Here is a 27,549-nt window from a genome sequence, read left to right on the forward strand (position 1 = left end):
TTAGGTGAACGTATTACATCTTGGACATCCCCACAGTGGCAGGCTAGCCTCTAATTTCAGTCATGCTGCATCCTTCAAAGTATCCTTGGAATTCTTCATTTGGATCGTCTTTTGATCCTGTCACTTATTTTTTCAATACTTTCAATGGTTGCTAGTATCTTTTCTTTGACTCGGTTTAGGGTAATGGCTGAAAGGAATTTATAGTCCCACCTGAGTGAGCACTGCGGGGCATTACACTTCATTATACCAGGTGGAAACACAAACAGGCTGTGAAGGCACCCTGAGAGGCGGGTTGTAGGGGACTCAGGGCAATTGCACAAACAGCTGCGAATATGTCGCTAGGAGTGGTGGTGAGCAGGGGAAGGCGGGGAGGAGGGGGATAGTGTGAGCCAGTTGTCAAGAAGAATGCTTTCGTGTACCAAAAATTCTGCGGTGCTTGCTAAAGAAAATATTTTCACGTTACTGTTTTTTTTTTGTTTTCGTTTTTTGTTTTTTTTGTGGTACGCAGGCCTCTCACTGCTGTGGTCTCTCCCGTTGCGGAGCACAGGCTCCGGACGCGCAGGCTCAGTGGCCATGGCTCACGGGCCCAGCCGCTCCGCGGCATGTGGGATCCTCCCGGACCGGGGCACGAACCCGTGTCGCCTGCATCGGCAGGCGGACTCTCAACCACTGCGCCACCAGGGAAGCCCTAAAGCAGCTAATTAAGGGGATGTTATCCTTCATACAGGTTGCTTTGCTATGGAGTGTGGATGGGTTTTTATTTTTTTGTCATTAGATTTAGCAACTAAATAGAGTGGCTACCCTCCTTTTGAAGGATGGGTGCTGGGGGGTGGTGGTAGGAGGGTCTGAATGGTGCTGGGTGGAGATGGTAGGGCCGTTTCTTATCTTCCTCATGTTCCTGTGACTGAAGCACACGTTTTCCGTTGACTTTCCTACCCTGGCCCACCCTGCAGGGGCAGCTAGCAAGGATAAGCGGGCTCTTATTCATCAAGCCTGACCACAAAGTTTTAATTAGAGCCTCATGAATGAAGATCAGAATAATCCCTAGGGCTCAGAGAAATGACTTTAACCTTTCCTGGAGCACTTCCTATTCATCTGGAAAGACCTTGATGAGATTAAAACACTGGACACATTAAAACATTGGACACAGAGAGCAACAAAAATGATTGAGAGGCTGGAAGGGCTAGTTTACGAGGACACATTAGCAGCCATAAAGCTCTGCTAATAACACCTGGCTGAGGGAAAACTCAGGCAGATGGCAGCTTAATAAGAAGGTCCTGAAGCACGTGCCTGAGGACTTTGCCTTTTGAGGATCAAGAAACCTTGAACTGTAACAGGAACAGAGAAACCCAACAAGCTTCTCAGAGCTGTGCTATCTTAATGCGTTGACACAGGTAACTGGGCTTCCCCTTCCCGTGTGAAAGTGAGTTGGGGAGAAAAAAACAAAGAAAAACATTTAAAAGATGAAAATAAAGAAAGGAGCATTCTTGAGGTGGGAGACGGACGGATGGTTCTGCTTTTTAAACCGGAGGTTTAAGGAGTCACTGCGTGCTCCCAGCCCTTCTGACGGTCGGTGCCCACGAAACCAACATGAGAGAACCTGGACTCACCGAGATTCCCGCCACTCCAGGGGGACCTGCCGGGCCTCGATCTCCCTGGAAAAAAATGTACTATTTATAATGATATCTATAAAATCTCCACCGATGAAATTAATGCTCAAGTAATAATTTGGATTTGGTAAAGCTTCTCTTTGGAACTTATAAATGTTATCCGTATCAGCTGGGTGAAGCTAGAGCCCAGATGGGAAAAGAACAAAATGAAAACTGCAGCCAATGGAACCTACTAAAGTTCTCTCTCTCTCTTTCTCTTTTTTTTCCCCCATAAAACCAAAGCAAATAATAATCTTAATGAAAACGAGCATTCATGGTATCATTTCTGTGACCTATTCTTTTAAACAGAACCCTATCCATATTACAGGTAAAATCAGTAAACAGTTTTATTCCACATATTCAAAAGTAATTCATTACTAATACTTAAAAGCTAAGCACACTGAATGTCTTCTAAAAAGCTTTCGCTGTACTTGTCTCATTGGATGTAGGTTAGAATAAATGTGTTTAGAACTGGGGATTTTGTAGCTTCTCCTCTTTAGGCCAATAAGAAGAGCCCTGGAATTGCTCTGAACAGTGGACTGACTCAACCCTTTTTCCAAAGGCAATGTGGTATTTTAGATAAAGCCGACAAGGCTAAAAATACTTCTGATTATATATGGGGTAATAAAATGGCAATTTTTTGTTGAGCAGAATCTACATTAAAAAACTTCCACAGTTCCCTAAGGGACATAAAAGAAGACTTGATTAAATGGAGAGAGATGTTTTGTTCTTGGAGGGCATGACAGTGCTATAAAGGTGTCATTACCACCCAAACTAATTTATAAATTAATGCAATTTTTACAAATTGTGGCTTGATCGAATGATATTAAAGTTCACTTGGGATAATAAATATATTCGAGGATAAGAGAAAAAATAAAAGAAGAATAATAAAGAGGTTAGCAATATCGTATTTCAACATACAATAAAGCTATAATAATTGCAATAATGGAATACTGGCCCAAGATTAAGCAGTATATCAATGCAATATAACAGAAACCTCAGAAACAAACCAACATTTGTAATAGAATTTTAGTAAAGAAAGGGCTGTATTATTCAACAAATAATGCTAATAACTGAATAATTTCTTTGAAAAAATCTGATTCCCTTCTTTGCATTATACTCCATATAAATCCCATATAGATTATATAAAAATAAAATGAATTAATAAGAACTAGAAGAAAATCAAGTCATATTATCTGATTTTGCTTGAGAATGAGAACGAAAGTCATTTAGTGCATAAAAGCAAAATAAGAAATCATAAAGGAAAACAGTTTTACATTTGACCACATAAAAGTTATATTTACATATAGAATAAGATTAAACATAAAAATGAGAGGCAAGGACCAACCAGGATAAAGCCTCTACCATATAAGATAGAAGTAGTATCTTTAATATATAAAGCATAGCTACAGTCAAAAAAAAAAAAAAAAGAACTAGTAGAAAAATGGGTGAAGGATGTAAACAGGGAATCCTTGTCAGTTCCACTCTGCCCTTTTTTAATTACAGGATTTTTACCCTGGAAATGAATATACTGGAGCTTTTCATTCAATGGAAACATTTGCATATCTGATAAAGGTGAATGTTAAGAGAGCTCCTCTCTGGTAAGATGTTCCTTCCAACAATCGGGTCTCACAGTTCTTTGAACCACTCTCCCCTAATGGTATGGCCTCTTATTTCCATAGCTATACCCGAGACCTTGTCAAAAACAATAACTATATCCCTCCATAACCTCCACTGCACGCATTCCAACCTTGGACCACCATCTTCCATCATTCTAAATCACTCCCTTGAGTACTTTGAACCCCCAAAACTTTTGATGTCACCAAGATCTCTAATCCATCCATGATTCAAAATTTTCATTATCCTTCATTGCCCGGATGGCCCCTCCTCCTTATTTATCTAGTTTAAATTCCACAGTCACTTGTTATAATCACCCCCTCGTGTATACTGTTGGCTTCCTGGCCCATTCTTGCTTCTTGCACTCACTTGTCAAAACCGGAGCCTTGTTTAAAGCCAGCTCCCCTCCTGTTCTGTGCCTTTGCCTGAGTGTATGTACCTGGTACATAATCTCACTTCCGTTCATGACCATGAACCTGTAGGGTAGCGGTCCCCAACCTTTTTGGCACCAGGGACCGGTTTTGTGGAAGACAATTTTCCCACAGACTGGGGTGGGGGAGGGGGGATGGTTTGGGGATGATTTGAGCACATTAGGTTTATTGTGTGCTTTATTTCTATTATTATCACATTGTAATATATAGTGAAATAATTATACAGCTCACCATAATGCTGACAGGAGGCGGAGCTCAGGCGGTACCGCGAGCCATGGGGAGGGGCTGTAAATACAGACGCAGCTTCACTGCTCGCCTGCCGCTCCCCTCCTGCTGTGCGGCCGGGTTCCTAACAGGCCACGGACCAGCCGAGGCTCTAGGGGGTTCTGCTCAGCCACCACACTCTGTGGTCCCTGGATTTTCCCTCTCTCTGAGAGGACCTTCTCCTTAAATCTCCAACCTCTTCTCCCTACCACACTCTCAGATGATGACCTGGACTCCTCCATCTCTGAGAAAACTGAAGCAATCAGAAAAGAACCTCTATAGACTCCAACCAATTCATGTGCCCACATACCAGCATCTGTACCCCTGTTCTCTGATTTCCCAACCGTTACCATAGATGAACTATCCATGCTTCTCTCTGAGGCCAAACCCTGCATTTATGCTCTAGGTCCCCTTTCCTCTTAGCTATCTAAGGATGTCATTCCAGCAATTCTCGCCTCTCCTCCTATCTCATCATCCCCCTCCCCTTTCTTCAGCACAGTAACAGTCTGCTACTTCTGTGGTCTTAAAGTTCGTTTTAGCAAACCTTGCCCTATCTCCTCCAGCAGCTGCTGGCCCAGTTCTTTACTTTCCTTTGCAGCAAAACTCCTTAAGCACTGTTTAAACTGTATTTGCTGTCTCTAAATCTTTTTTTGTTATTCTCTCTTAAACCCATTCAAGTCCAGCAATTGGTCCTACCAACACAGTGAAACAGTAATCACTCCCCTGGTGATACGTGACAGTACTCCGCCATCCTACTTGACCCCATCCTACTCGACCTATCTGTAGGATTGAGACAGATTTTCACTCTCTCTTCTTGCTACGTGACCTTTGCTTGATTTCCAGGAAGCCAATATTTCCTCCTATTTCCCTGGTCACTCCTCCTCAGTCTCCCTTACTCATTCCCCCTTTTCTTCCTGATCTTAATGTTGGAGGGCCTCGGGGCTCAGTCCTTGACCCTCTTCCATTTTTTTGAGTGAATAAACAACACTCTTTTTGTCTTTAATTTTTTGTCTTTTAAATTAATTTTTATTGGAGTATAGTTGACTGATCCTCTTCTCTTTTAAAAGAATCCACTGTCATTCTCTTGGTGATCTTATCCAGCCTTCTGACTTTCAGACGGCATCTATATGCTTAGACAAGCAACCTGTATCTTCACTTGGACTCTCTATTATTATTATTATTTTTAAATTTTTGGCTGCACCACGCAGCATGTGGGATTTTAGTTCCCCTACCGGGGATCGAACCCATGCCCTCTGCAGTGGAAGTGTGGATTCTTAACCACTGGACTGCCAGGGAATTCCCTGAGACTCTTTTTTAAACTCCATACTTTTATACTGTACTGCCTACTCAATACCCTCACTTTGCTGTCTAATAGATACTTCCAACCTCAGTCCCATGTCCAAAATTATACTCTGGATCATTGTCTTCCAACCTCAGTCCCATGTCCAAAATTATACTCTGGATCATTGTCTATCTGTAGCTTTCCTCATTTCTGTTGATGACGCCCTGCCACGCCAGTTGCTCAGGTCAACACCATGGAGCCGTCCTCGACTCTTCTCTCAGACCCACATCCCATCAATCCTGTCGCTCTGCCTTCACAGCACGTCCATAACCTATCTGCTCCTCAGGACCGCCACCGTTTCTGCTCTTATCCGAGCCGACACCACTCCCCCCGTCTACAGGAACAGTGTCTTCCCTGCCCCATCCTCACTCTCCAGCTGTGGGCCCCATCACTCTACTACTCAGAAACCACTGCTGGCTCCGTATTCCCTCAGGGTGAAGGATAAAGTCCGTACAATGGCTGGTAAGCCTCTTTATTAATTAGTGCTTCTCAAACTACCTGTGGTGAAGGAGCAGTTTATTTACTTATTAATTTTCTAATGCATCACGATCCAGGGTGAGTCTACTGGTCACAGGTTTGGATATCATGGCAACGTCAAAAGTCAAGCTGCCAGACAAGCTGCTTAAATGCTTTCCCTCCATCTCTGTGCTCACCTTGCCCCAGAATCCATAACGAGTCTGCAGACTGGCACTGGGACTGCACTGGCCAGTGAGTAGCATTGACCTCAACCTGGTGGGGCTGCTCCTAACTGCCACCCCACCTCTCTGACCTCATCTCCTAACATATCCCCTCGCTCACTCCCCGGGTCTCCTTGGATGTACCAGGAGTGCTCTGCCTCAGGGCATTTAGACCTGCTGTTTTTTCTTCTTTTAAAAAAATTTTTTTAGTTGTATATATTTAAGGTGTACAACATGATTTGATATACGTATACATTGTGAAATGATCACCGCAGTCAAAATAATTCACATCCCTATCACCTCACACAGGTCACTGTGTGTGTGTGTGCATGTGCGTGTGGTGAAAACGCTTAGCAGATTTCAAGCGCACAGTTTAGCACGGTTACCTAGTGTCACCTTGCTATACACTACATCTCTAGAACTTACTCACCTTGCCTGGAACATTCTTCGTTCTGGCTTGAGGGGGCTTGGCTAACTGCCCCCTACCTCTTCCAAGTCTGCTCTGTTCTTGCTTTCTCAGACCACCCGATTTAAAATGATACCCTTCCCTTCCGCACTCCTGATGCCCTCAACCTGCCTCTACTTTTTCTTCCCACAGCACTTACCAACGATATTATTTCATTATTTGTGTTTATTCTTTCAGTTTCTGTATCCCCTTCTTAGAACATAATTTTTGTCTCTTTTGTTCCCTTATACATCCCCAAACCTAAAACAGTTCCTGGTCCAACAGTAGGTGCTCCATAAACAGTTTTGAATGTTGAATCAGTGATCACACGTCTAACCCTGCACTTACCTTTATACCAGGAAATCCTTCTAATCCTGGCAACCCCATCACACCAGGTTCTCCCTGTTAAATATGAACATAAGAACACAGAAGAGATGGTCAAAAGGTTTTTTAAGCATTGATTTCAAAAGCAAAGATATTTTTTGCCAAAAAATACTCCCTCAAACATCAATTGGTAATTTAGCAAGTAAATAATACACTCTATTTTCAAGCATCTGTATTCTTGCATTTGATATTTGGGAACGGTTTGAAAATAAAGCTATTCCCTGGAGAAGTATGAGTATCTTTTCTAACTAATTGTTTTTATCCTGATGAAGAATCTGCTCTGAACGAATCCCTCTAGTCAGTGATAACTCCAATTTCAATAAGAATTAGAAGGAAAGACTGGGCTTTAATAAACTTTGCCAATTTATAAGGTACCTAAGCCTTCTAGATTATCAGAAAACAAGACTAAAGTCTTTAAGAGTGGATGAAGATGGAGCTCTCAAAGTTTAAAATCCCTCAATATTTCCTGGAGCTGGATATGAATTGTGGATGCTTCAGAGGACAGCCCAGGAGCAGTTATTTATGATGGCTCACCGAGAGGAGACAGGTAAGCATTTCTGCTAAAAAAAAAAAAAAAAAAAAAAAGCTGTTACATATGCTGGTGTCTGGTCCCAGATGACTGGAACCTCTAGGCCCTCAAGGAACCCATTTAGAAAGGTCAGGGTGAAGGAAGCTGCCAACTTTGCTCAGCCGATCAATCAATATTTGTCTGAAAGTAGCTAATAATAAATATTTAATTGAAAGCCAATTATAAATTGAATATCAAGGGAATGAAATGGAGTGCCTCAGAAGATAATAAATTCAATTAAGGGTAATTTTTATCTGTAAAGGTTCACTGAGAAGATTAGAAACAGTGGTACGGATCTGGTGTCCTGGGATCTGAAGGATGCTGGAAGAGTATATCTCCCCATACTTACCCCGATGGGACTTTTCCATTTTCTGCTCTGTGACCTGTGACTCCACCATTCCTGGCTTATCTATCTCTATGCTATGAGGTAGTATTTCTCTATTCGGGGCAACTGGTCGGAAATGAGTTGTCCGGTGGTGGTGACATGGAGCCCAAAGGGATAATCTAAAGTTTTATCTAAGATAAACCTGAAGGTTTACTCGGTAGTTAATTTCATGATTCCACATTTCTGTTTTTGTGCTTCACCCACTTAATTCACATCTCTAAAAGCAAGGAACGTCATCCACTTAGTTTTTATTCTTTATTCTTTGTCGCAGCTAAAAAAATTTGAAGCCTAATCTCTTCAAATTCTACTCAATTGCTGTCTACATTTTCGTTGCCACGTGCTTTCGAATCCAAGTGAATTATAATTTATCCTTTATTATAATACTTTTTAAAAAGGTTTCTCACCTTAACCTACAGTTACTAATTTAAAAACTTGGGTGTTCCAGAAAAGTCAGCGAGAAGCCTACGTGTCCCTGAATGATTCAGAGGGGAAGCTTGTGTGTGTGAGTATGAGAAGGAAAGACCAGGAGGAATTTTTTATCAATAAGATGAAAGAAGGTTCAGATTGGAATGAAGGATATGCGGGGGGAGGTGAAAGCATTAAAAAACGTTACAGATAAAGAAAGCACAGCATGAGTAATGAAACAACGGAAACTTCTAAATGACATATTTCGGAAATATGCTACAAACTGGGCATTTCATAGGGGAAAACAAATTGGCTTTTAATATATATTGCCCAATAACAAAAAATAAGCTCTTTCATGCGTCTCCTTTGAAAATCTATTTAGATGTAAAAAGATTGCTTTTTATGGCTCTTCTTTCACTTGTTTAAAATTTATTCATCTAGTTTTACCAAACTCCACTGTAATGAAAGGGCCTGCGATTTCCTGAACATGGAACCAATCATCAAAATAGTCCTATTGGAAGAAAGTGTCCTATTTCTCGGGAGCTTTACATGCGTCTTCCTCCAGCCCAGGGTGACTTTCAAAATCACACTGATGGAAGAGCGTCAAGGGCAGGGACACATCAGGACCGAGGCATCCTGACACGAGGAGGTGCCCGCTTCCTCCATGTAACCAAGGGACATCTCCGAAGGCAGGCATCTCTCCTGAAGGTCTTCTTTCAAACTCGAATAAAGATTTATTTTCTAAATGACACAAAACATGGGAATATACATACCACTGGGCCAGGATCACCTTTGGGGCCCTATAAGAAAAATATGAGAAGTCATCTTGAAAATAACGACCGAAGCAAACTTACAAACTATGAAGAATTTTTATCCAATTGGCTTTAATACACATAAAAATATCTGCCGGTTTTGTTTTGCTATGGTTTGGATTTGAAGCATAATAAGATGAGGAAATATAACTTGATGGAACTCCCATGACGGTGATTGCTTGGACATTGATTTAGTTCTCAGGTTTCCAAAAAGTGACACCGCAACGCAGAATGCTGTTTTCCTTTATTTTGACTGTGTACATTTCCCCAATGTTATTATAATTGGTTTCATTTATTTCCTCCTGCAGAAAATTTTCTTTATATTTGTAACACATACTTTTCAGTGAACTTAGGAGGTCTGTGTGTGTGTGTGTGTGTGTGTGTGTGTGTGTGTGTGTGTGTGAGGCTGCTCAGCTAAAATATGCTTGGTGGTAAGAAACGGTACTCACAGGGGGGCCAGGTGGCCCTGGAAAACTGGGAGCGTTCACACCTCCCTTCAAAAGAAAAAGACAAAGGTGAGAAGAATTTGTAGTAACCCACAGCCGGAAAGTGATTTTACATAATTAGAAAAGTAAATACCTGGATTTTATATAAACTGCTCATTCCATTTCCTTCATTGAATGGTACACCCTTAGGAAAGAAATGAAACATGGAGTTATCCTTTGAAGTTAATAGTGAGCATCTCTACCTTTTGTTGTTTCACCAAATGATATTTTTCCTACTCTATTTTAGAAACTGAGTTTCATGTTATCGGTAAAAATAACAACGTTCCCATTTTTGGTTCTTCTAAAGCAAACGTAGAAGAAGAAACCAGAAGGCATGTGGGCTCCACGTGGAGCACGCGCGCACACTTTGGGTGGGGCTGTGACGAATGTGCCGGCTTGACAGATGAGACACTAATGCATTCAGAGGAAGATACTATTTGCTCATTAAAATTCAGTTTCTGAATTGCCAATTTATGCTAACTGTTTACAGCCTGCTGACCTGCAGGCCATAACACAGGAGTGCTGATGAAGATGTGAACAGGGAACAATTGGGCTGCTGAAAGGTAATTTTTTTCCACACTCTCTTCATACCAAATAGAAAATTAAGGGAAATGGGGGAGATGTTGTTACTCACAACCCTGCATGGATGTTTCTACAAAAACATGTTCTTTAGAACAACAGGGAAGAGGAACTTCCTAATAAATTGACCCGTGAATGCAAAGTCCCAGAGCAACTAACACTTAAAGAGAACTAATGTGAGGGGCTTTCAAAATCGTACATTTTGGCATTCAGGAAAAATTTGCATATGAAAATTTTAGTTAGGATCTCCTAGCCTTCTTTTTAAAAATTCCCATAGAATCATAACCTGCGTTTTCCTGTATTGTGATTTCCACGCTTCAGCTGCAAAACTGAAGAGCCATCATTGCCGTTTTTGGACCACGGCGGTCAGTGGTGCTCAGGGCGCATGCTTTGCATGCATCTTCCAAACACTTGTGAAGGAAGGAAAAATGCTCTGTTCGTTTATTCCTTCAGTATTTCACTCGTTCATGTGACAACTGCTGAATGTCTACTGTATTTAGTCCTGGAGGGGGAAGGATACTTTTGTCTGAGATTCCCAGGGCCGCAGGGGGGTGCTTCACAGAAAAGACAACATTTAATTTGTTTTGAAGAATAAATAGTTTTGGAGAATCGGGCTGGGGGGCAAGGGAGATTTCTTAAGTCCATCGTAAAATAGAGGTCCCCTTTGGGACCTCATGTTGTATTTTGCTGTTCTGTCCACGGGGGAGGGAGGGTATTTTAGTGTTTGAGCCTCAAATGCTGCCTGCTCTGCTTCCTTGTCAAGGGAGAAGGTAAGTAAAACAAAAATGAAGAGCACGTTTAGGGAAACCGAGTGCCAGCATATTCACTGATGCGCGCCAACGTGCGATTGCATGCAGAGTAGCGATGTATCTTTGTTGTCTCCAGCATCTCAAGAAACTCTTACCAGTGGAGAAAGCTGAGACGTGAAACTGCACAGCAGCCATTCCCTTCCTTTCTCTTGTTTTTAGATGAGGATGGTACTTAAGGTGAGGACTTGGGCCATTTCAGGGCGTCACACAGTTTTCCTGGATGTCTCCCTTGCATACAGGAAGCGCACATGTTATTAAACTTCTGATTGTGTTTCTCCAAAAAAAACAAAGTCATGGATGAATTCTGCCCCTTCTGGAGGAGTCTGGCTTCTTCACCTCTCCCTCTGAGGCAGGTGGGAAAGAACGCTTGGCCGGACGGACGCTGTGATGCTGTTTGAGCGAGACCCCACTTGAGGGCAGACTTGCTCCAGAGAGAGGCCCCTGTCCTCCTCAGCCTACCGACAATGTGCACGTCTGTCTCAATCCCTAGCACGAAAGCAGCGGTGGCCCTTGTACATTTCTTTCACTAGGCGCCATATAAATAGAATTTCCTTGCATCTCGGGCATCATAGATGGTAATGAACACACACAGCACAACAGAATTTTTCTACCAACTCACACTGCCGGAAGGGATGTCTTTTTACAGCCCCTGTCTTTTCTGTGAATGAGGCTCATTGAGGTTAAATGACTTTCCCAGGGTCCCCCAGGCAGGAGGTGGAGAGTAGGGGTGCACACCCACCTGAACTGAGTCCACAGCAGGGAGGCCCACAGTCCGCAAATCCGAGCAGTGTGCCTCAGGGCTGAGCTAAGGCGGGAATCAGGGCTCCCCTAAGCCACCCTGGCTGTCATTCACATTTATACATAAAACTCAGATGACTTTTATCCTTGAGAATATCTAAATGTATTCTGACCTCTGAGTCATAAAAGCTTTTTTTTTGATTTCAACTATAGGACATTCTGAAAAAGGCAGAAATATAGAGATAGTAAAGAAACCAACAGTTTCTAGCGGCTGGAGGGACAGGGAGGTGAGCGATGAACAAGTGTGGCACAGGACGTTTTCAGGGCAGTGAAACTGTTCTGTATGGTACTGTAATGGTGGATACGTGAGATTATGCACTTATCAAAACTAATGGACCATACAACCAAAAGAGTAAACCCCAGGGTCAACTATAGAGTTTAGTTAATAATAATGTATCAATATCAGTTCGTCAACTGTAAAAAATTCTACTCTAAGAGAGAAATTATATTACCTGGATAGTTAATGTGACAAATAATATTTCTCGACATATACTTCATAATAATAATTTTGTTATACATGCCACTGAAAAATCATTATATCAGGGTTAGAAGGAACTTTATACATATGTTTTTGGTTTTTAAGCCGAGATAAAATTCACATACCATAAAGTTTATACTTTTAAAGAGTACAATTCCACACTAATGTTAAGATATTAATGATAAGGGAAACTGCGTGTGTGTGGCAGGACCATATGGGAACTCTTTGTATTTTCTGTGAAATTTTCCTGCAAACATAAAAAATCATCCAAGAAAAATAAAGTCTATTTAAAAAAACAACAAAAAAACAAACAAAAAAAGTAAAATCCTTTTTTTTCCTTTTCCATGATGGCTTATTACAGGATATGGAACATAATTCCCCGTGCTATACAATAGGACCTTGTTGTTTATACAAGTCTGAATTAGATGCATGAATTTATGTTTTAAACCTGAAACAACTCACAGGTGGTCCAGGTGGTCCGGGTCTCCCAGGGGGTCCCTCGCTGCCCTGCAAGGGGGTACACAGACCAACATCAACGGCTTAGACATTTCTACTCCAGGTTTATGGACCCGACTGCGCTTGTTCCGAGAGCCACATTCTGAAGTCAATATGACTTGTCTTGTTCACCCTTGCAAAGTCTTATTCAGCGGGGCTTTTCCCTTCACCTGGAGAATTAACATTACTAGACCACGGGAAAGGTAAACGCCTTTTCCCACAGGCATTCAGATCCTCACGGTGTGAGCACCAGGGATGAAGCTTATTTTTAGATGGAGCCAGACAAGCAGGTGACCAGGTCCTGGACTTCGAGCGCAGCTGGGGGAACTCTCCCCACATGGGGGTGCAGAGCACACTTCCTGAAGGCTGGGGCAGCTCAGGGACACGGCTCTTTGGGTCAGACCCTCGCTTCTAGCCTCACCTCCACCACCTTCATCTTCTGGGAACCAGAGAGGGCATCCACATGCTCTGACTAAAGTAGAAAATCACAACCTGTGTGTGTCTGCAGGAGGAAAACCTTCTTTCACATCCTAAGTGAATATCAGGCATGTCCCACTGAGCAAGTGACCGTGGTACAACGCTGTATAAGGGAAATGTTCTTTACAATGTAAACAGCCTCAGACATTCTGCTTCCAGGCACAGCAGACTGAAAATGAAATGTGTGAGAAATGCATTCAAGTTGAAACTTGAAAAATGGGATTTCATCTATATTTTGATAAAACATAGGATGCTTATTGGTCCGTGATAAACAGAGGTATGATACTCCTTTTGGTGCCTTTAACCAGTTTTTCCTGTAACTGCTTTTTTTTTTTTTTTTTTTTTTAGAATAATAGCCTCATAAAATCTTTTGAGTCCCTCAATATCAGGGGTGATGGCAAGAAATGGTTCATTAAAAAAGAATCCAGAGAGAGTAAAATTCCTACTTTAAAATGCCCAAGAATTTTGAGGGATTTTAGTCTGTTTTCATAAATTTGATGAAGGATTTCATTCCAATCTCCCCATTTTTTCAGTAACCAAAGAATCCTAGAAACATTTTGATTGTATCTTTATCAATAAAAACCAACTGTTAAGTTTTTCTTGCAATGTATCTGTCTGAGAAGGAGTGACCATGAGTATATTGTATCTTTTCCCAAACTGCTCTGCTTGTGGCTCTCTCTCTAAGACGCATGGGGCTCTGCTGGCAGCGTCCTTCAGAGAATCATATCATGATTCTCATGAACTGTGAGAGGATGACAAACAAGGAAAATATGCGCCTATTGAAAGGACTTTTTTTTTCCGGCACAATTAATAGTCATATTTTCATTCTCGATTGTGCCCCAAAACTCATCTCGGTGTGGAATTCCCATTAACTTCAAAAGGCAAATCTCTGACTGAATAATTTCCATCGAGAACAAATCAAAAAGGCTGGTGGAGTTGGGCAAGCTCCCTGGGATGCTATCAGAGAAACTGTGCTGAGACTGTCCAGAATAAGCACGTGTTGCCTTTTAGTTTGGGGGGATTCCTTTGCTCCTTGATGCCATTATGCCCCACTGTGGTCATTTTGAGGTAGAAGCCACTTGAGTGGCTCACATGGCCTCTGGATTCTTAAACTTCTCTCATCCAAAGAGTCCATGTGACTCATGTGGTGGCTCTATCACACTGTGGGTGACACTTTAGATCCTAAATGGGGTAACTGTGTGATCTTCCTGCTGAGACCTCTTTTGCTGGTTCTCCCTGCTGACCACAGCAACCCATCTGTCCTGTCAACCGGACTCCCCAGGAAGCAAGTTGTGCTGGTTCTTTCGCGGATGTCTCCTAAGACCATCTAAGGACAGAACTTGGCAGATTTTCTCAGCAAGCACGTCATTTACTGGGATCCTGGTTGGTTCTGAGAGCGAGCCTCCTGTCGGGAGCCTTGGCACCTGCGGCTGGACTTCCAGATACAAACTACCTTCCTGCACCTCATCGGGAGGTGACCCTCACCCCATCCTTCCCCACAGTGGATGCCCAGGACCCTGAGTCCAGCTTGGATGTTTGCTGTGTGGCACCTATGTGCTATTCATCCTCTTCCCTGGGAACATATCTCTTGTCTTCAGACCAATTTTGGGACCTATGTCTTTCCAAGCCCACTTCCCTGACATCACTCCTATAGTACTTTGAGGCTTTGCTTGATTTTATGGATTTCTCTGTAAGTAGGCTCACCTTGCCCCTACCCCAAGCCCCAATCTGGACAGTAAGTGAGGCTTTCCCTCTGTACCTTGTTACCCTTTGTTCCCGAGGGGCCAGGATGTCCCGTTCTTCCCAACAAGCCCTGTAAAACACAAAACTAAGTTTGTCACAGAAACAACAACCAAACGGCCAAGGGTATTGGAAGTTGGTTGCTCAAACTGATACACTTTGAAGGTCATTTGATCCTAATTAAAATCAGTCCTATAAGCTTATATTTCTTCAGGCTGATACAGCAGCTGTATCCTGCTAATAAGCCCTTGGAAGGATAAAATTTGTATTTGTGGTCGCTTTTTCACCTTGGCCAACCACATTTAATGGCCTTAATTGGAACCTCTTAATACATTTAAGAATTTAGCCTTGCTGTTTAAATGGCAATTTACATAGCATTATGCCTTCCTAAATGAGCTATAATTTTGGTGGTGATCACCATTTTAAATACTTCACAGAGCAGAATTAACAAGGTGAGTTATGCGATCTGCATTTTACCAATGGAAAATAAAATTTAGTTTAAAATCTTCGTTGAGCATAGAGTTAGCTATCATTTCCATGGCTCCTTTCACAACTCTTTCTCTTAACTTTTAATTTTAGTGTACAATTTAGAGCCAGGTTTGTTCTATATAACTGTGGTGAAAGCATAAAAGGTAACATTTTCATTATGGCAAACCCACAATTCAAAACATGAAAGAACACGATTACATTCCTACATACCATTTGCCTAGGCACCCTAAGAAGGAAAGAGTTGGAAAAATTGAGGCTTGAGGAGGGCTGCTAGACTTAGCAAATAACAATACAATATTTGGGACAAACATGCTATGAAAGTATTTATTTACATGAAATTCAAATTGAGCCTCATGTCCTGTATTTTAACTGGCAACCCTAGATTTGAGCTCTGCTTTCATGATAGACTGGGTTTAGCAGGTGGGAAAGGAAAAAAAGATTGTTTTAAGCAAACAGGGTAACTGAAGACAAAAAGGCCCTGATGCTGCGTTTGAGAGAGACAGCTGAAAAAAGTGCCGACTAAAGTAGAGCGTATTTTAAGTCAGAAACAGGAATAAAAGTAAATTGAATCTGATAATCCTTGACCCGTTTTTTTTTTTTTTTGTTCTGTCTAGAAAATAAATTCTTAGTTTATGGCGCTTAAAAATGTAAGGGTGTAACCATCTGAATATCTGTCCCTAAGGTTGATGCCAGAAAAATTATAGCTAAAAAAGCTAACGCTCCTCTACATCCAACGTCTATTCAAATAGACTTGCTTCATCACAGTCTGCTTTCTGGTCTGGTAGAATTTTCATGACAAGTCTCCACAACCCCAAGCAGCCTTAAGGAATACTAACAAAAATCTGAGATGTTGGATGCTACTTTCCCCAGCAATAGCTGCATACTCCACACAGAGGAACAGAGAACAAAAATCAATAAAGAATGTTAGTTCACTTTGCGTCATACCAGCAGACATGGACTCTGAGTGAGACCATTTTAGCAAATACTTACAGGGGGTCCAGTCGGGCCAGGAGCACCTGGAAGGCCTGGAACGCCTTGAAGACCCTAAAAGAGATAGTTCCTACCATAAAATGTAATATCATTGGAAACAAAGCATTTTAGTTCATCAAATTTTTTTCTTTTTTTTTTTTTTGCGGTATGCGGGCCTCTCACTGCTGTGGCCTCTTCCGTTGCGGAGCACAGGCTCCGGACGCGCAGGCTCAGCGGCCATGGCTCACGGGCCCAGCCGCTCCGCGGCATGTGGGATCTTCCTGGACCGGGGCACGAACCCGTGTCCCCTGCATCGGCAGGTGGACTCTCAACCACTGCGCCACCAGGGAAGCCCTAGTTCATCAAATATTTTGACGATTGAAAACTACCCATCTTTGTTGGCTAATCAAGAAACACATTTGTCATCTGCAAACTCCCGTTTTCTAAGAGTAAGGATGGCGAGCTAAAATGCCACGACATGGAATTTGTTACAAACATAATTTAATGTGTTGGTGATTCATAGAACATTTCTGATCTCACAGAGCTCCTCCATTGACAATAGCCATCTTTGAGAAGCTGGCACTGCTAAAGCATGAAAATACAAATTTCAGATGAGCAGAATGCCATCAAAGAAATACATGGTTACACTAATGCTTCTTTCAGTTGGTGGAACAACGGACTCTGTTTTATGATCCAGTATTTAGTTTAGCCGGCCAGTTCATTACAAGAAATACACCTCATCGGCGAATTTAAATTTATAACCCTTTAATGGCTTAAAGGTAAAAGTGAAGAGATAGCTTCTTAGGCCCCACCTAAGATTTGTAGCGTCATGCTAATTATACTGGATACATTTATATATTCAAAGAAGAATTGGTAAGATTAACTGATAACTCGTGTAATTAATTTGTTCCTTTACCAAGTAAGTCAGCAAAAGAATATTAGTTAAATAAGTTACATAAAATCCATAATATGAAATGTTTTGCAACTGTTAAAACCATGTTTCAAAAGCTATTGAATAACAAAGAAAAGGAAACGTTACAAAATGTTACATAAAGGTCCAAATTATTAAAAACTTAGAAACGCACTTCATAAAATATGAGACTGATAGAGGCTCATAATGCCTTATCTGGAAACTTTAGTGTCAGGTGTGTTTCAGGGTTCTGAATTTTCAGATTTGTTTCAAAGGGAACACAGTGCTCATACTGGATATTACATAACACTCCCATGGCACCTGAGGCAGTACCTGCTAATAAACACACAAATATTTCTATAGCAAAACATATGATAGTCTCACCAAGTGGGATGAATAGACTAGCTCCATGAGACTTCAGGTCAGACTTTGCTGCCAAATAAATTTGCTGCAAACTTGGGAAAAATTTCCCGGGTTTTCAGAGGCATTTGAACTTTGGAATTGTGGATGAGGGGTTGTGGACAACAATCTGACTTTTAGCAACAGTCGGAGAAGTACAAATAGGAATAACTTTTGTCTTTTTAGTGCTTTTGTGTATTTCTCAAGTTTTCTATAAGGAACTCAGATGATTTCTACAATGGGAAAAATATACTTTTAAATACCCGTTTATTATTTCACATAACCATATGACGTGTCAAGTTCTATTTTGAACGGTTCCACTTTTTCAGGATTGAATTTTCTTTACTGAGTAATCCTTTTATAGTGCCAAACCATTCATTGTTATAATAAATTCCTTTGCTCTTTACTGTGATGAAATATGCATTTTATACATATTATAAATATCAGGTGAAGTGACTATGGTAAAACTGCTACATAGTTATCTATGGGAGCTCTAGAGGAACAAAGTTCTACAGGATCAAGGTTCTTTGCATCAGTGGGATTAAGGACCAAGCTCTGCCAGGTCTGTCCATCTAATGCCTAATGGGATCATATTTTCCTTCAGGTTTTTCCATGTGATGGGAGGTAAAGAAATGCTGGAAAGGCTCTCCTTGAATGTGCCGAAATTCCTCATGTAACAAGAGTCTTGGGTAAAATCTTATGTATACTTGTGTTAATGTGGACATATACTTTCTTCAAGATGGTATCATCCTCACTGGCAACGCTCAGCGTGTGTGTGCGTGTGTGTGTGTGTGCATGTACCCATGTGCATTTGTGGGCGGTACACACTGGCATGTTGTATTGACTCTTTTTATTCCCCCACCATTAACTTGTTTATGGGGTTATACGTGGAAAGGAAACAAATTTCCTTCTGGAATGGATCTCTAAATGTCTGGAGATTATAAATGCTATGCCACAAGTTGCTTTATCTCAAAACACCCACATTTCCATAAAATTCTCTCTGTATGTACGTGTATAAGATATGTGTGTTCATATGTATTTTTTTTTTTTTTTTGCTACTTTTAGTCTCAACACTGAATCAGTCTAGAGATGCTGAGTGAGTCTTTAGGTAGTCCAGTTTATAAGCTTGGGACTCATTAACCTTTGATGACCACATTAAACTTTAAAGTAAACCTCAGTCCATAAATAAAAAGAAATCATTCTCAGCCATCTTTCTCTGAACAAGCTGAAGTTCTGTAGTAAGGGTAAAAGTTACTATGGATATATAAAGGGCAAGCAGGTAATTTTACAAGACAAGAAAGGTCATTAAAGAAGACAAATACCTATTAAAGAGTAGGACAGTCAATTTAGCATATTTACCAAACTAAAATACAAATTAAAATTTACTGCATAGTCAAGGATCATTAGAGCTAAGTACTTTCCCTATTCTGATATTTTGATTTTGCAAGTCCTACCTCACTTGCTACCAAGAATATTTATTTTTCCATTGCTACAACTTATGGCTGACAGTATTTTTCCTGTCCTATCTATCAATTATTATTCTAAAATATTGTAGAAAGACCTGTATTCCAAGCAAGAATTCCCTCTGACTATGAGAGGTAAGTCCGTGTTCTATCAGCACCTGCTAATTTGCTACCTTGCATTGTGAAACAACACCTGTAAAAACCATTGAGGGTAATGTCACTTTTGTAAGCGCAATAAACCGAAAGGCAACTCCTCTCTTTAAGTTCCCAAATGGATTAAATCGACCATTGGAAAATTATTAAATAATAATTGGGAATTCCTCAAAGAGACAGGGTGTCCTTCTGCATCTTTTCCACTAACGGTAGAACAGACATCTTAGATTTTGTATGATTAGATATTATATGCATATTAAAATAGTATAGTTTATTGGCCAGCTGGAAATACATATGTTCTTGGGCAAAGTTTCATTCACTTAAACAAATCAGCAAATTAAAATGTAAGGGAGTATCTGAGTCCAAGTAGAAGACAAGATAATATTCAATATTTCCCACCTGCCTGAGAGGGACAAGCTGCCTTGCCCCGCTACCCCCTAAAGGCCCAACTGAGCTAGTATGTTACTTCAGGTTTATTCATACTATTCATGTGATGTGGAGAAACTCCTCCTGAACTAGCTGGAATTGTCTAAGTGTCTTGTGCAAAGTCTGTGTACGCTGTGTTAAAGAACCAGCAAGGTGTACTTAAGGAAAAGCACACTAAAATAGTGATTAAGGAGGGATTTCAGTTCACCAGGAGTGCTAAGGATTCTGAAGAATCAATAAAAGTTAACTTCTAATAAATTTAATTTAGAGTCACTTATGAAAAAGCCTGAATTCCAATTATTTCCTGATCTTTTTGTTATTACATTCTCAATTACCTTTAAAGCCTACTTCTTGAGTCTAGGCAGTTAAAAGCTGTTAGACTATTAAAATCAGACACTGTGCTTGTACTTTAGTGCAGCTTTCTGTGGAGCATGAAGATGCAAAAGCTCAATAACTCTTCCTTATTTAGAAAATAAAATGCCTTTACTGTTTTTTTTTTTTTGCCATACGCGGGCCTCTCACTGCTGTGGCCTCTCCCGTTGCGGAGCACAGGCTCCAGACGCACAGGCTCTGCGCCCATGGCTCACGGGCCCAGCCGCTCCGCGGCATGCGGGATCCTTCCGGACCGGGGCACAAACCCGTGTCCCCTGCATCGGCAGGCGGACTCTTAACCACTGCGCCACCAGGGAAGCCCGCCTTTACTGTTTTATTTACAGATGAAAAGAAATGTTGTATTTCTTTGCTCTTCAATTTTTAACTTGGACAAAAACCAAGCCAATCCTCACAGTTTTCTTGAATAGAATCCATGTTAATTAAAAACAATAACAACGATGATAATTTATAATGTGAAATATATAACTCCAACTCAAAAAAAAAGATCTACTTTATATCATTTTGATTTTCTGCACTAACATCAAGGTTACTAGATGGCTTACTTACTTTCATTAAGAATTATTAGTATCAAAACTGTTTAAACTAACAAGAATTCATCATCCTAATTGGTTTTTCTAAGAGTTCATGTGAATTATGCAGGAAAGAATGCTATCCTGAGCATCAGTGTGGTTGAGAGTCAGAAAATTATGCCACCATCTCAAGAGCACATTTGACTTTGAACCTTAGTGGGAGGGTGGGCAGCTGATTTAAACCAGTCCAAGCAGACCCATTTGATAGTTTTTTTTTTTCTTCCTCCCAAGAGTTTGAAAGTTGAGCAGAGATACAAACAAACCAAGGTCAGTGAAACTGAGCCACGTTGCAGCAGCGGCCCAGGGAAGTTCTGCTGAATTCTGGAGCTGCCCCTATCCCTAGGCTGGTTGCTGACTATCCCTTCAATTCTATGAGCTACTTTGGGATTCTTTTCAGTAAATCTCCTTTTCCTCTTTCTTCTTGCTTTTATCTTGAGAGAGCTGGAATTGTTACCTGCTATGAGAAAACAGAAACGTAGTAACTGATATGTTAACTTTGTGTTTGAATTCCCTTGTCTCAGAAACTGGATCACTGAAAATAAGCATCAACGTATTATTTTAAATGTGTTAACACTTGGAAAAAAACTGTCTCTGTTTCTATTTGTTTAGCATCAAACATGAGATATGGAAAATTGATGTCCTTCTGTTGTGTCACATGGAAAGAATCAACAGTAGGGCTGCATGGTCAGAGAAGAGCCTTTTACCTCATTGCCTTTCTCCCCACGTATCCCGGGGTAGCCTCGCTCTCCTTTGCTCCCCTAGAGACACAATACATTTAGTTAGTACACTCAGTCATTTTGTCATCTTTTGGGAAAATGAACATATCTCTTCTCAGGACACTTGGGGCATGTCATTTGGACAGAATCGGGGAAAAATAAATGACATCTGCAAATGATTTTTACACCACCTTTTCAAAATATTTTTAGAAAAAGGACTGTATTTTAAAACGTATTTCTTTTTCTTACCCTGAATTAAAGGTTGCACAGAGGAGAGACTTCCTTACCTTTGGTCCCTCTCTGCCTGGGACTCCTGGAGGACCTCGTGGCCCTACATCACCCTAGAGGACAGAGCAGTCACAGCTGAGAGAAGGCACCATGTGTCACCTCCAGGGTCCACCAACACTTAGCCCCCTTCTTACCTTCTGGGCTACAGAATCAAACTGTCCAGGCTCACCAGCGCCTGCTTCTTCTCCTTTGTTGCTTTTCAGCCCAGGGACACTGGCTTGGCAGTTGCCACAGAAGTTCTAATGAAGACAGAGATAAGGTCACTGGAGATTCATTATTCATTGATTGGATTTGAACTTCTCTTTGAACTTTTGTGAGAGTTGAGTGATAGCCATTGCTATGTCATTCTACTTTCAGAAACTTAATTTATTCAATTTGAAAGACTACTTTTGGGGAGGCAAAAACTATTTTAAAAGATAAACTCGTAAGTCATAAGAAAGAAAGAAAGAAAGAAAGAAAGAAAGAAAGAAAGAAAGAAAGAAAGGAAGGAAGAAAGAAAGAAAGAAAGCTGTGAAGAAAAGATTTCCCCTTTTGAGAGCCCAATCAGTTGGAGAACCCTAAACACAGCTTACTAACCTTTTATTTGTTAGGGGAAACACTCATGTGGGAAACAATTATTTGAGCGGCTGGGACTTGACTTCTAAGTCAAATCCAAGTGCAGATAGGAAATATAAGTGGAATCACCTTTCCATCGCCTTCTCTGTAATCTTTAGCTGATCTACAAACGCTTCAAGTTAGTTACCTGAACTCACAAGATAAACTTCTTATCACATAAAGCCTACAGAGGCTTATTTTTAAATAAACCGTTATAAAAATATGATCAGGAAAGGCATAAAATAGGGACTACTGAGTTGGGGACACAGCTTAAATTTAACAATTGACCAAAGGTAGGACAATCTAAGCCTCAATTCTTCCATCTTTTTAACCAAAGGGAAGAATCCTTAAACATAAAGAGGGAATGGAAGCTTGCCGTTGACGGGAAGCTGGCAAGAAAGGCCATGAAGTTCAATATTTTTGACCCAGTGTATATCAGCACAAGTTTGATTTCCAAACATATGCTCCATGGAAGACTAGTTTTGTATGATATTGAAAAGGTTCTGAGGCAATTTGCCTAAAAAATGCTGGGTTAGAACAGTTCTCTTTGTGGTTGTTCTTCTTAGAGCTGGAATACATGAGAAGGAGTTGGAACGTGCAAAGTTTCCCAAACTAATTTTACCACTAGGATCATTCCACTGAGGTAATGTGCTGGTACAGGAGTTAAGAAGCACATACATAATTGTAGAACCACCCCTACTCAATCTGAAAAACTGTGAAGGTAGAGACGCTTGAGGACTTCAGAGAACCAAAAAGCTTTCCATATTTCAAAAAGTATAAAGAACGTCTACTGTATCTGTAGACATTATAACATGGCACATCAATATATAGTAACATTTTAGAATGGATTATTCAACTGATTGCTTTTTTACTGAAGTATAGTTGATTCACAATGTTGTGTTAATTTCAGGTAAATGGCAAAGTGATTCAGTTATATATACATATATATCTCTTTTTCAGATTCTTTTCCCTTATAGGTTATTGCAAAATATCGAGCATAGTTCCCTGTGCTACAGTAGGTCTTCGTTGGTTAACTATTGAATACAGTAATGTTCATATGTTAATCCCAAACTCCTAATTTATCCCTTCCCCCGTTTCCCCTTTGGTAACCATAAGTTTGTTTTCCATGTCTGTGGGTCTATTTCTACTTTGCATATAAGTAACATTTTAGGATGGATTATTCAATTGATTTTTATTGAAGTATAGTTGATTTACAATGTTGTGGTAGTTTCATGATTGTTTTAATAAAACATAAAAAATGGAAATAATTACAAGTCAATAGGATTTTCTAGAGTCATTTCAAACTGACCTCATCTTTAGGTTAGAGTTACTAGAATGGTAAATGAAGGAAAGTGGATTTCATTAAGGTTCTTGAAAAAATATCTTTTAAGATTTTTCTCACGGAGAGGATAAAGACGCAGTTATTAGCTAATACACAAGCTTGTTCAAAGAAGGACTGACACACGGATTAACTTGGAGGAAGGTCTTTGAAGGTATACATCATTCGGGCTGGGAAATATGTCAGTTCTTTTCAACACTTTATTCAAACACAGTTTTTGAGAACAGAAAGCAGGACGATCAAGTCCGCTAAAGACTTTAAGACAGAGTGGGACAGTTAATGTACTGGGTGACAGGATTAGGATTAAAATTCCCATATGCTTTAGGGAACTACATGCTTCTCTCCTACTGAATACAGCTTGCTGGGACTCAGTCAGGGGTCCTGCCCACCTCTTGCCAACTGGCTCCCCTGAGACTCAAAACCCCCATGAGGTGATGTTGGGTCTGGACCCCAGCAAGGGCATTTATTAAGGGGATGCTGCCCTGGTGAAACTGTTGACTACTTCCATGTCTGAGGCCATCGGAGCCCTGTTTCTTTTCCCTGTCAGAGCCTGTTTGCAGTCTTTTTGTCTGTAGTGGGAGCTGCCACATCCTATCAGGATAGTCAATAATTTTTTTGGATCTTAAAGAGCCCTAACTGTTCCGCAATGATATAACTCCTACAATCCTGCCATTTCCAACATCACTGCCCTCGTAGAGAACATGAGACTGACCGTCTGAGGACCTGCACTCCTGTGTTAATGTCACACTTACTGGCTGTGTGACTCTGAGCAAGGTACTTAACTCCTCAGAATTTAGGTCTCTCGTGTACAGAATGGGAAACTCCACAGCCTGAACTCATGGGATTCTTGCGCAGGTTAAGTGAGATGATATGAGTAAAGCAGTGTGTTGCCTGGCATGTAATCATAACTCAATAAACATAAGATCCTCCTGAAGCCCCCATAAATACTATTTTTTAAAAAAAATAGGATTTGCTCTTTTTTTAAAAATTAATTAATTAATTAATTAATTTAGGGCTGTGTTGGGTCTTTGTTTCTGTGCGAGGGCTTTCTCTAGTTGTGGCAAGCGGGGGCCACTCTTCATCGCGGTGCGCGGGCCTCTCACTATCACGGCCTCTCTTGTTGCGGAGCACAGGCTCCAGACGCACAGACTCAGTAGTTGTGGCTCACGGGCCTAGTTGCTCCGCGGCATATGGGATCTTCCCAGACCGGGGCTCAAACCCGTGTCCCCCGCAATAGCAGGCAGATTCTCAACCACTGTGCCACCAGGGAAGCCCCTATTTTCTGACTTATGAGAAAATGTTGGCTTTTGAAAGTCTTAAACCCCCCCCTATATATTTATATTTATATCTACATTGACATTTATATTCATATACTATTCTCAAAACCTTTATCACCTGACAAATATATTTACTAGAATTCTAGTCTTGTGAATTCAATTCAACAAATATTCTTGCCTGCCTACTATTGAGTAAGTCATTGCAGGAAACATTGGGTTAAATGCTGGGAATATAAAATAGATCACATATACACACACATAGCTCGTGTGTGTGTGTACAGATATACTGTCCATTCATACATTGACAGATACGACACATGAGGTTTGAGTGGAATATAAAGGGACAGACTTTCATTTGGGTTCAGTCTTAGCATTCCACAAAGAAACATGCAAATACACAACCTCCAGGTGTCTTATTATCAACCATCCCCCATCTGTTTTACAAATAAGATAGAGGAAAGTATTAAAGAAAAAAAACAGTAGCAAGATTAATTCCCTGTGAGGTGGATAATAGGTAGAGATCATTTTTATTTAATAGAGTCACAGGTGTTAGGGCAATTGTCAGCTATGGAATTTTGTAGCTCACTTTGTAAAATCCCATGACATAAAAACTCAGCCTTGCAAGCTAGCTGTTTATTGAGCAGCATTGCTTTCCATCCTGGACTGGCCAGGGCAGATACCGTGAGGAGGACTGGGTTTCATAGTGATGAGCCTGGGTGGGTAAACACCATTAAGAGAAAGCTATTGCTGCAGAGAGAGAACATCTACTCAAGGGTGCTAATGACACCATTCCTCTCCTGCAGCTCATCTCAGAACTACCACCTCCTCCCCTGCCTCCCTGTTCCTCCACACCCAAAATGAGAGGCTGGTAAAGAAGAGAGTGGGGAATTAGTATAAGTGGCACTAGACATATACAGATACGTGTTCCTTTCTCTCTCTGAAAGATGTTCTGCCATTAAGAAACTGAATTTTAATTCAGGCTAAGCAATTAACTCAAATTCTCGTAAAGATTTCCTTTCTGATTTTTCCCAGAAGTTAACACATAATTTCTTACGTAGCCACAGAGTACCTTGAACAAGGCCCCAATGTCTCCCAAGAGAGGAAGTGCAATCTGTGGATAAGGAGAAGAAAAACCCCAATGCATGTAATTATACATATACAGGCACACAATACAATACAAACATAATGAATGTAGATGTTTTCCCTCAAAACACCAGGCCAGCTGAGATTTGTCACCATGGTGACAAATGGTAGGGCTTAGAAGAGCCTCACCATCAGGGTGGTTGGCCAACATGATGTTTCCTATCCAGAAACAGACACAGGACTCGGGCAGTGCTTTGGCCTCGTGTCTTAAAGCGTCCTTTCAGAGAGACACCGTAAACCCCAGTAATGCTTTAAAGGTTCCCAGTCAATACACATACACACATGATTCACTCAGTGAGGGAGTTAAAGGCCAAGATACGCCTCTGCACGTAACTTATGATGGCACATGAGGCTCAAACGGTGTAGGAGGATTTGTGAGACTCAGAACCGAGAGGCCAGATTTGGGTTTTATTATACAAAATTCTTAATACAATGCCATATACCATATGGCTTCTTAAATTATAACTGCCAATTTGGAGGCTATTTAAAGGGATTTCACTGTCACTCAAAGCAAGGTTTAACCTAAAATAAAACTTTGGAACACCCATTTAGTGCCTAAACCTGTTCTGAAAAGCCTACTCAAGCCAGTTTTGTAATTGAACCATTTCAGCATTCTTAAAGCCACCGAATCAATAGATATGTACCATATTGTGGGAAACTTACCCGCAGACTTTCATTTAGAAAAATGAAGTTCATTTCGTCACTAGCATTAGAAAGAACAGAATCTGTGGCTTTGTATTTTAACTCAATTTTCCATGGGATTGAGACATTATACACCAAGGCTCAGCTTGGGGCAAAAATTGTACAGCTGAATTATACCCTCGGGAAATAAGTATTCGTCACACACACAAAAATGCTGATGTAGCTTGAATTTTTTTTCCCCTCTACAAAAAAGTGGGGATAAACAAAATCACTAAGCAGTCACTGAGCATTCTAATTAGTCTGGACAGCAAAACTTGCTTGGTAGGCTGTTTGCCTGCTGCGTGCATTAAAGATACATAAATCAGGCACAGACTGTCAACATACCGGGTCACCTGGGGGGCCTGGCAGCCCTGGCTTTCCATCCCTCCCAGGAGCTCCCTGAAAACAGAAGCAGCATGTTCAAATCTTTGCACCTCGGCACAGGTTCAGATTAAGACAGGTGTTGGGGAGAGGGGAAGTAGGTAAAAACTGTCCTTACATCATTCCCTGGGGTCCCTGGAGCTCCTGGCAACCCAGGGAGACCTCGAGGACCCTGGCAAAGGGGGAAAATAGTTACTTACAAGGATAGTCTTTTAGTAATTGTCCCCATTCCCCCCCACCCCCACCCCCAGTCAGCAAGATGGATTTGCTGTGCCAGATAACTTGGTTAAGTAGCTTACCTGAATCCCTGGCTCTCCAGCTGGGCCTTGGGAGCCCTGAAGAGAAGGAGATTCAGTGATCAGAATTCTGCTGGGAATGTCCATAGATTACCCAAGTGGGAGAAAGGGCCAAGTACTGTAATTTACATAGTGGACAACAGGGCTTGCCACCCTGCACACTCTGAAAACTCTCTGCAAAGCTGGCCAAGAGTTCTGGGTGGCAGGTGAACACCTGACCAGA

General features: G+C 41.1%; 1 protein-coding gene across 1 annotated transcript in view; it reads right to left on the reverse strand.

Annotated features, from left to right (window-relative positions):
* The window catches only part of COL19A1 (collagen type XIX alpha 1 chain), a 356,422-nt gene that overhangs the window by 26,051 nt on the left and 302,822 nt on the right, over positions 1-27,549 (reverse strand). Inside the window, exons 27-41 of the mRNA XM_032650897.1 lie at positions 27,330-27,365; positions 27,149-27,202; positions 26,995-27,048; positions 25,895-25,936; positions 21,750-21,854; positions 21,615-21,668; positions 21,316-21,369; positions 16,320-16,373; positions 14,860-14,913; positions 12,591-12,635; positions 9,559-9,609; positions 9,429-9,473; positions 8,941-8,967; positions 6,774-6,827; positions 1,611-1,655 (exon numbers count right to left, since the gene is read on the reverse strand). Coding sequence (XP_032506788.1) covers positions 1,611-1,655; positions 6,774-6,827; positions 8,941-8,967; positions 9,429-9,473; positions 9,559-9,609; positions 12,591-12,635; positions 14,860-14,913; positions 16,320-16,373; positions 21,316-21,369; positions 21,615-21,668; positions 21,750-21,854; positions 25,895-25,936; positions 26,995-27,048; positions 27,149-27,202; positions 27,330-27,365 — 774 coding nt within the window. The remainder of the gene's footprint in view (positions 1-1,610; positions 1,656-6,773; positions 6,828-8,940; positions 8,968-9,428; positions 9,474-9,558; positions 9,610-12,590; positions 12,636-14,859; positions 14,914-16,319; positions 16,374-21,315; positions 21,370-21,614; positions 21,669-21,749; positions 21,855-25,894; positions 25,937-26,994; positions 27,049-27,148; positions 27,203-27,329; positions 27,366-27,549) is intronic.

The sequence above is a fragment of the Phocoena sinus genome, chromosome 12 (assembly GCF_008692025.1).
Source record: "Phocoena sinus isolate mPhoSin1 chromosome 12, mPhoSin1.pri, whole genome shotgun sequence".
In the NCBI taxonomy this organism is placed as follows: Eukaryota; Metazoa; Chordata; class Mammalia; order Artiodactyla; family Phocoenidae; genus Phocoena; species Phocoena sinus.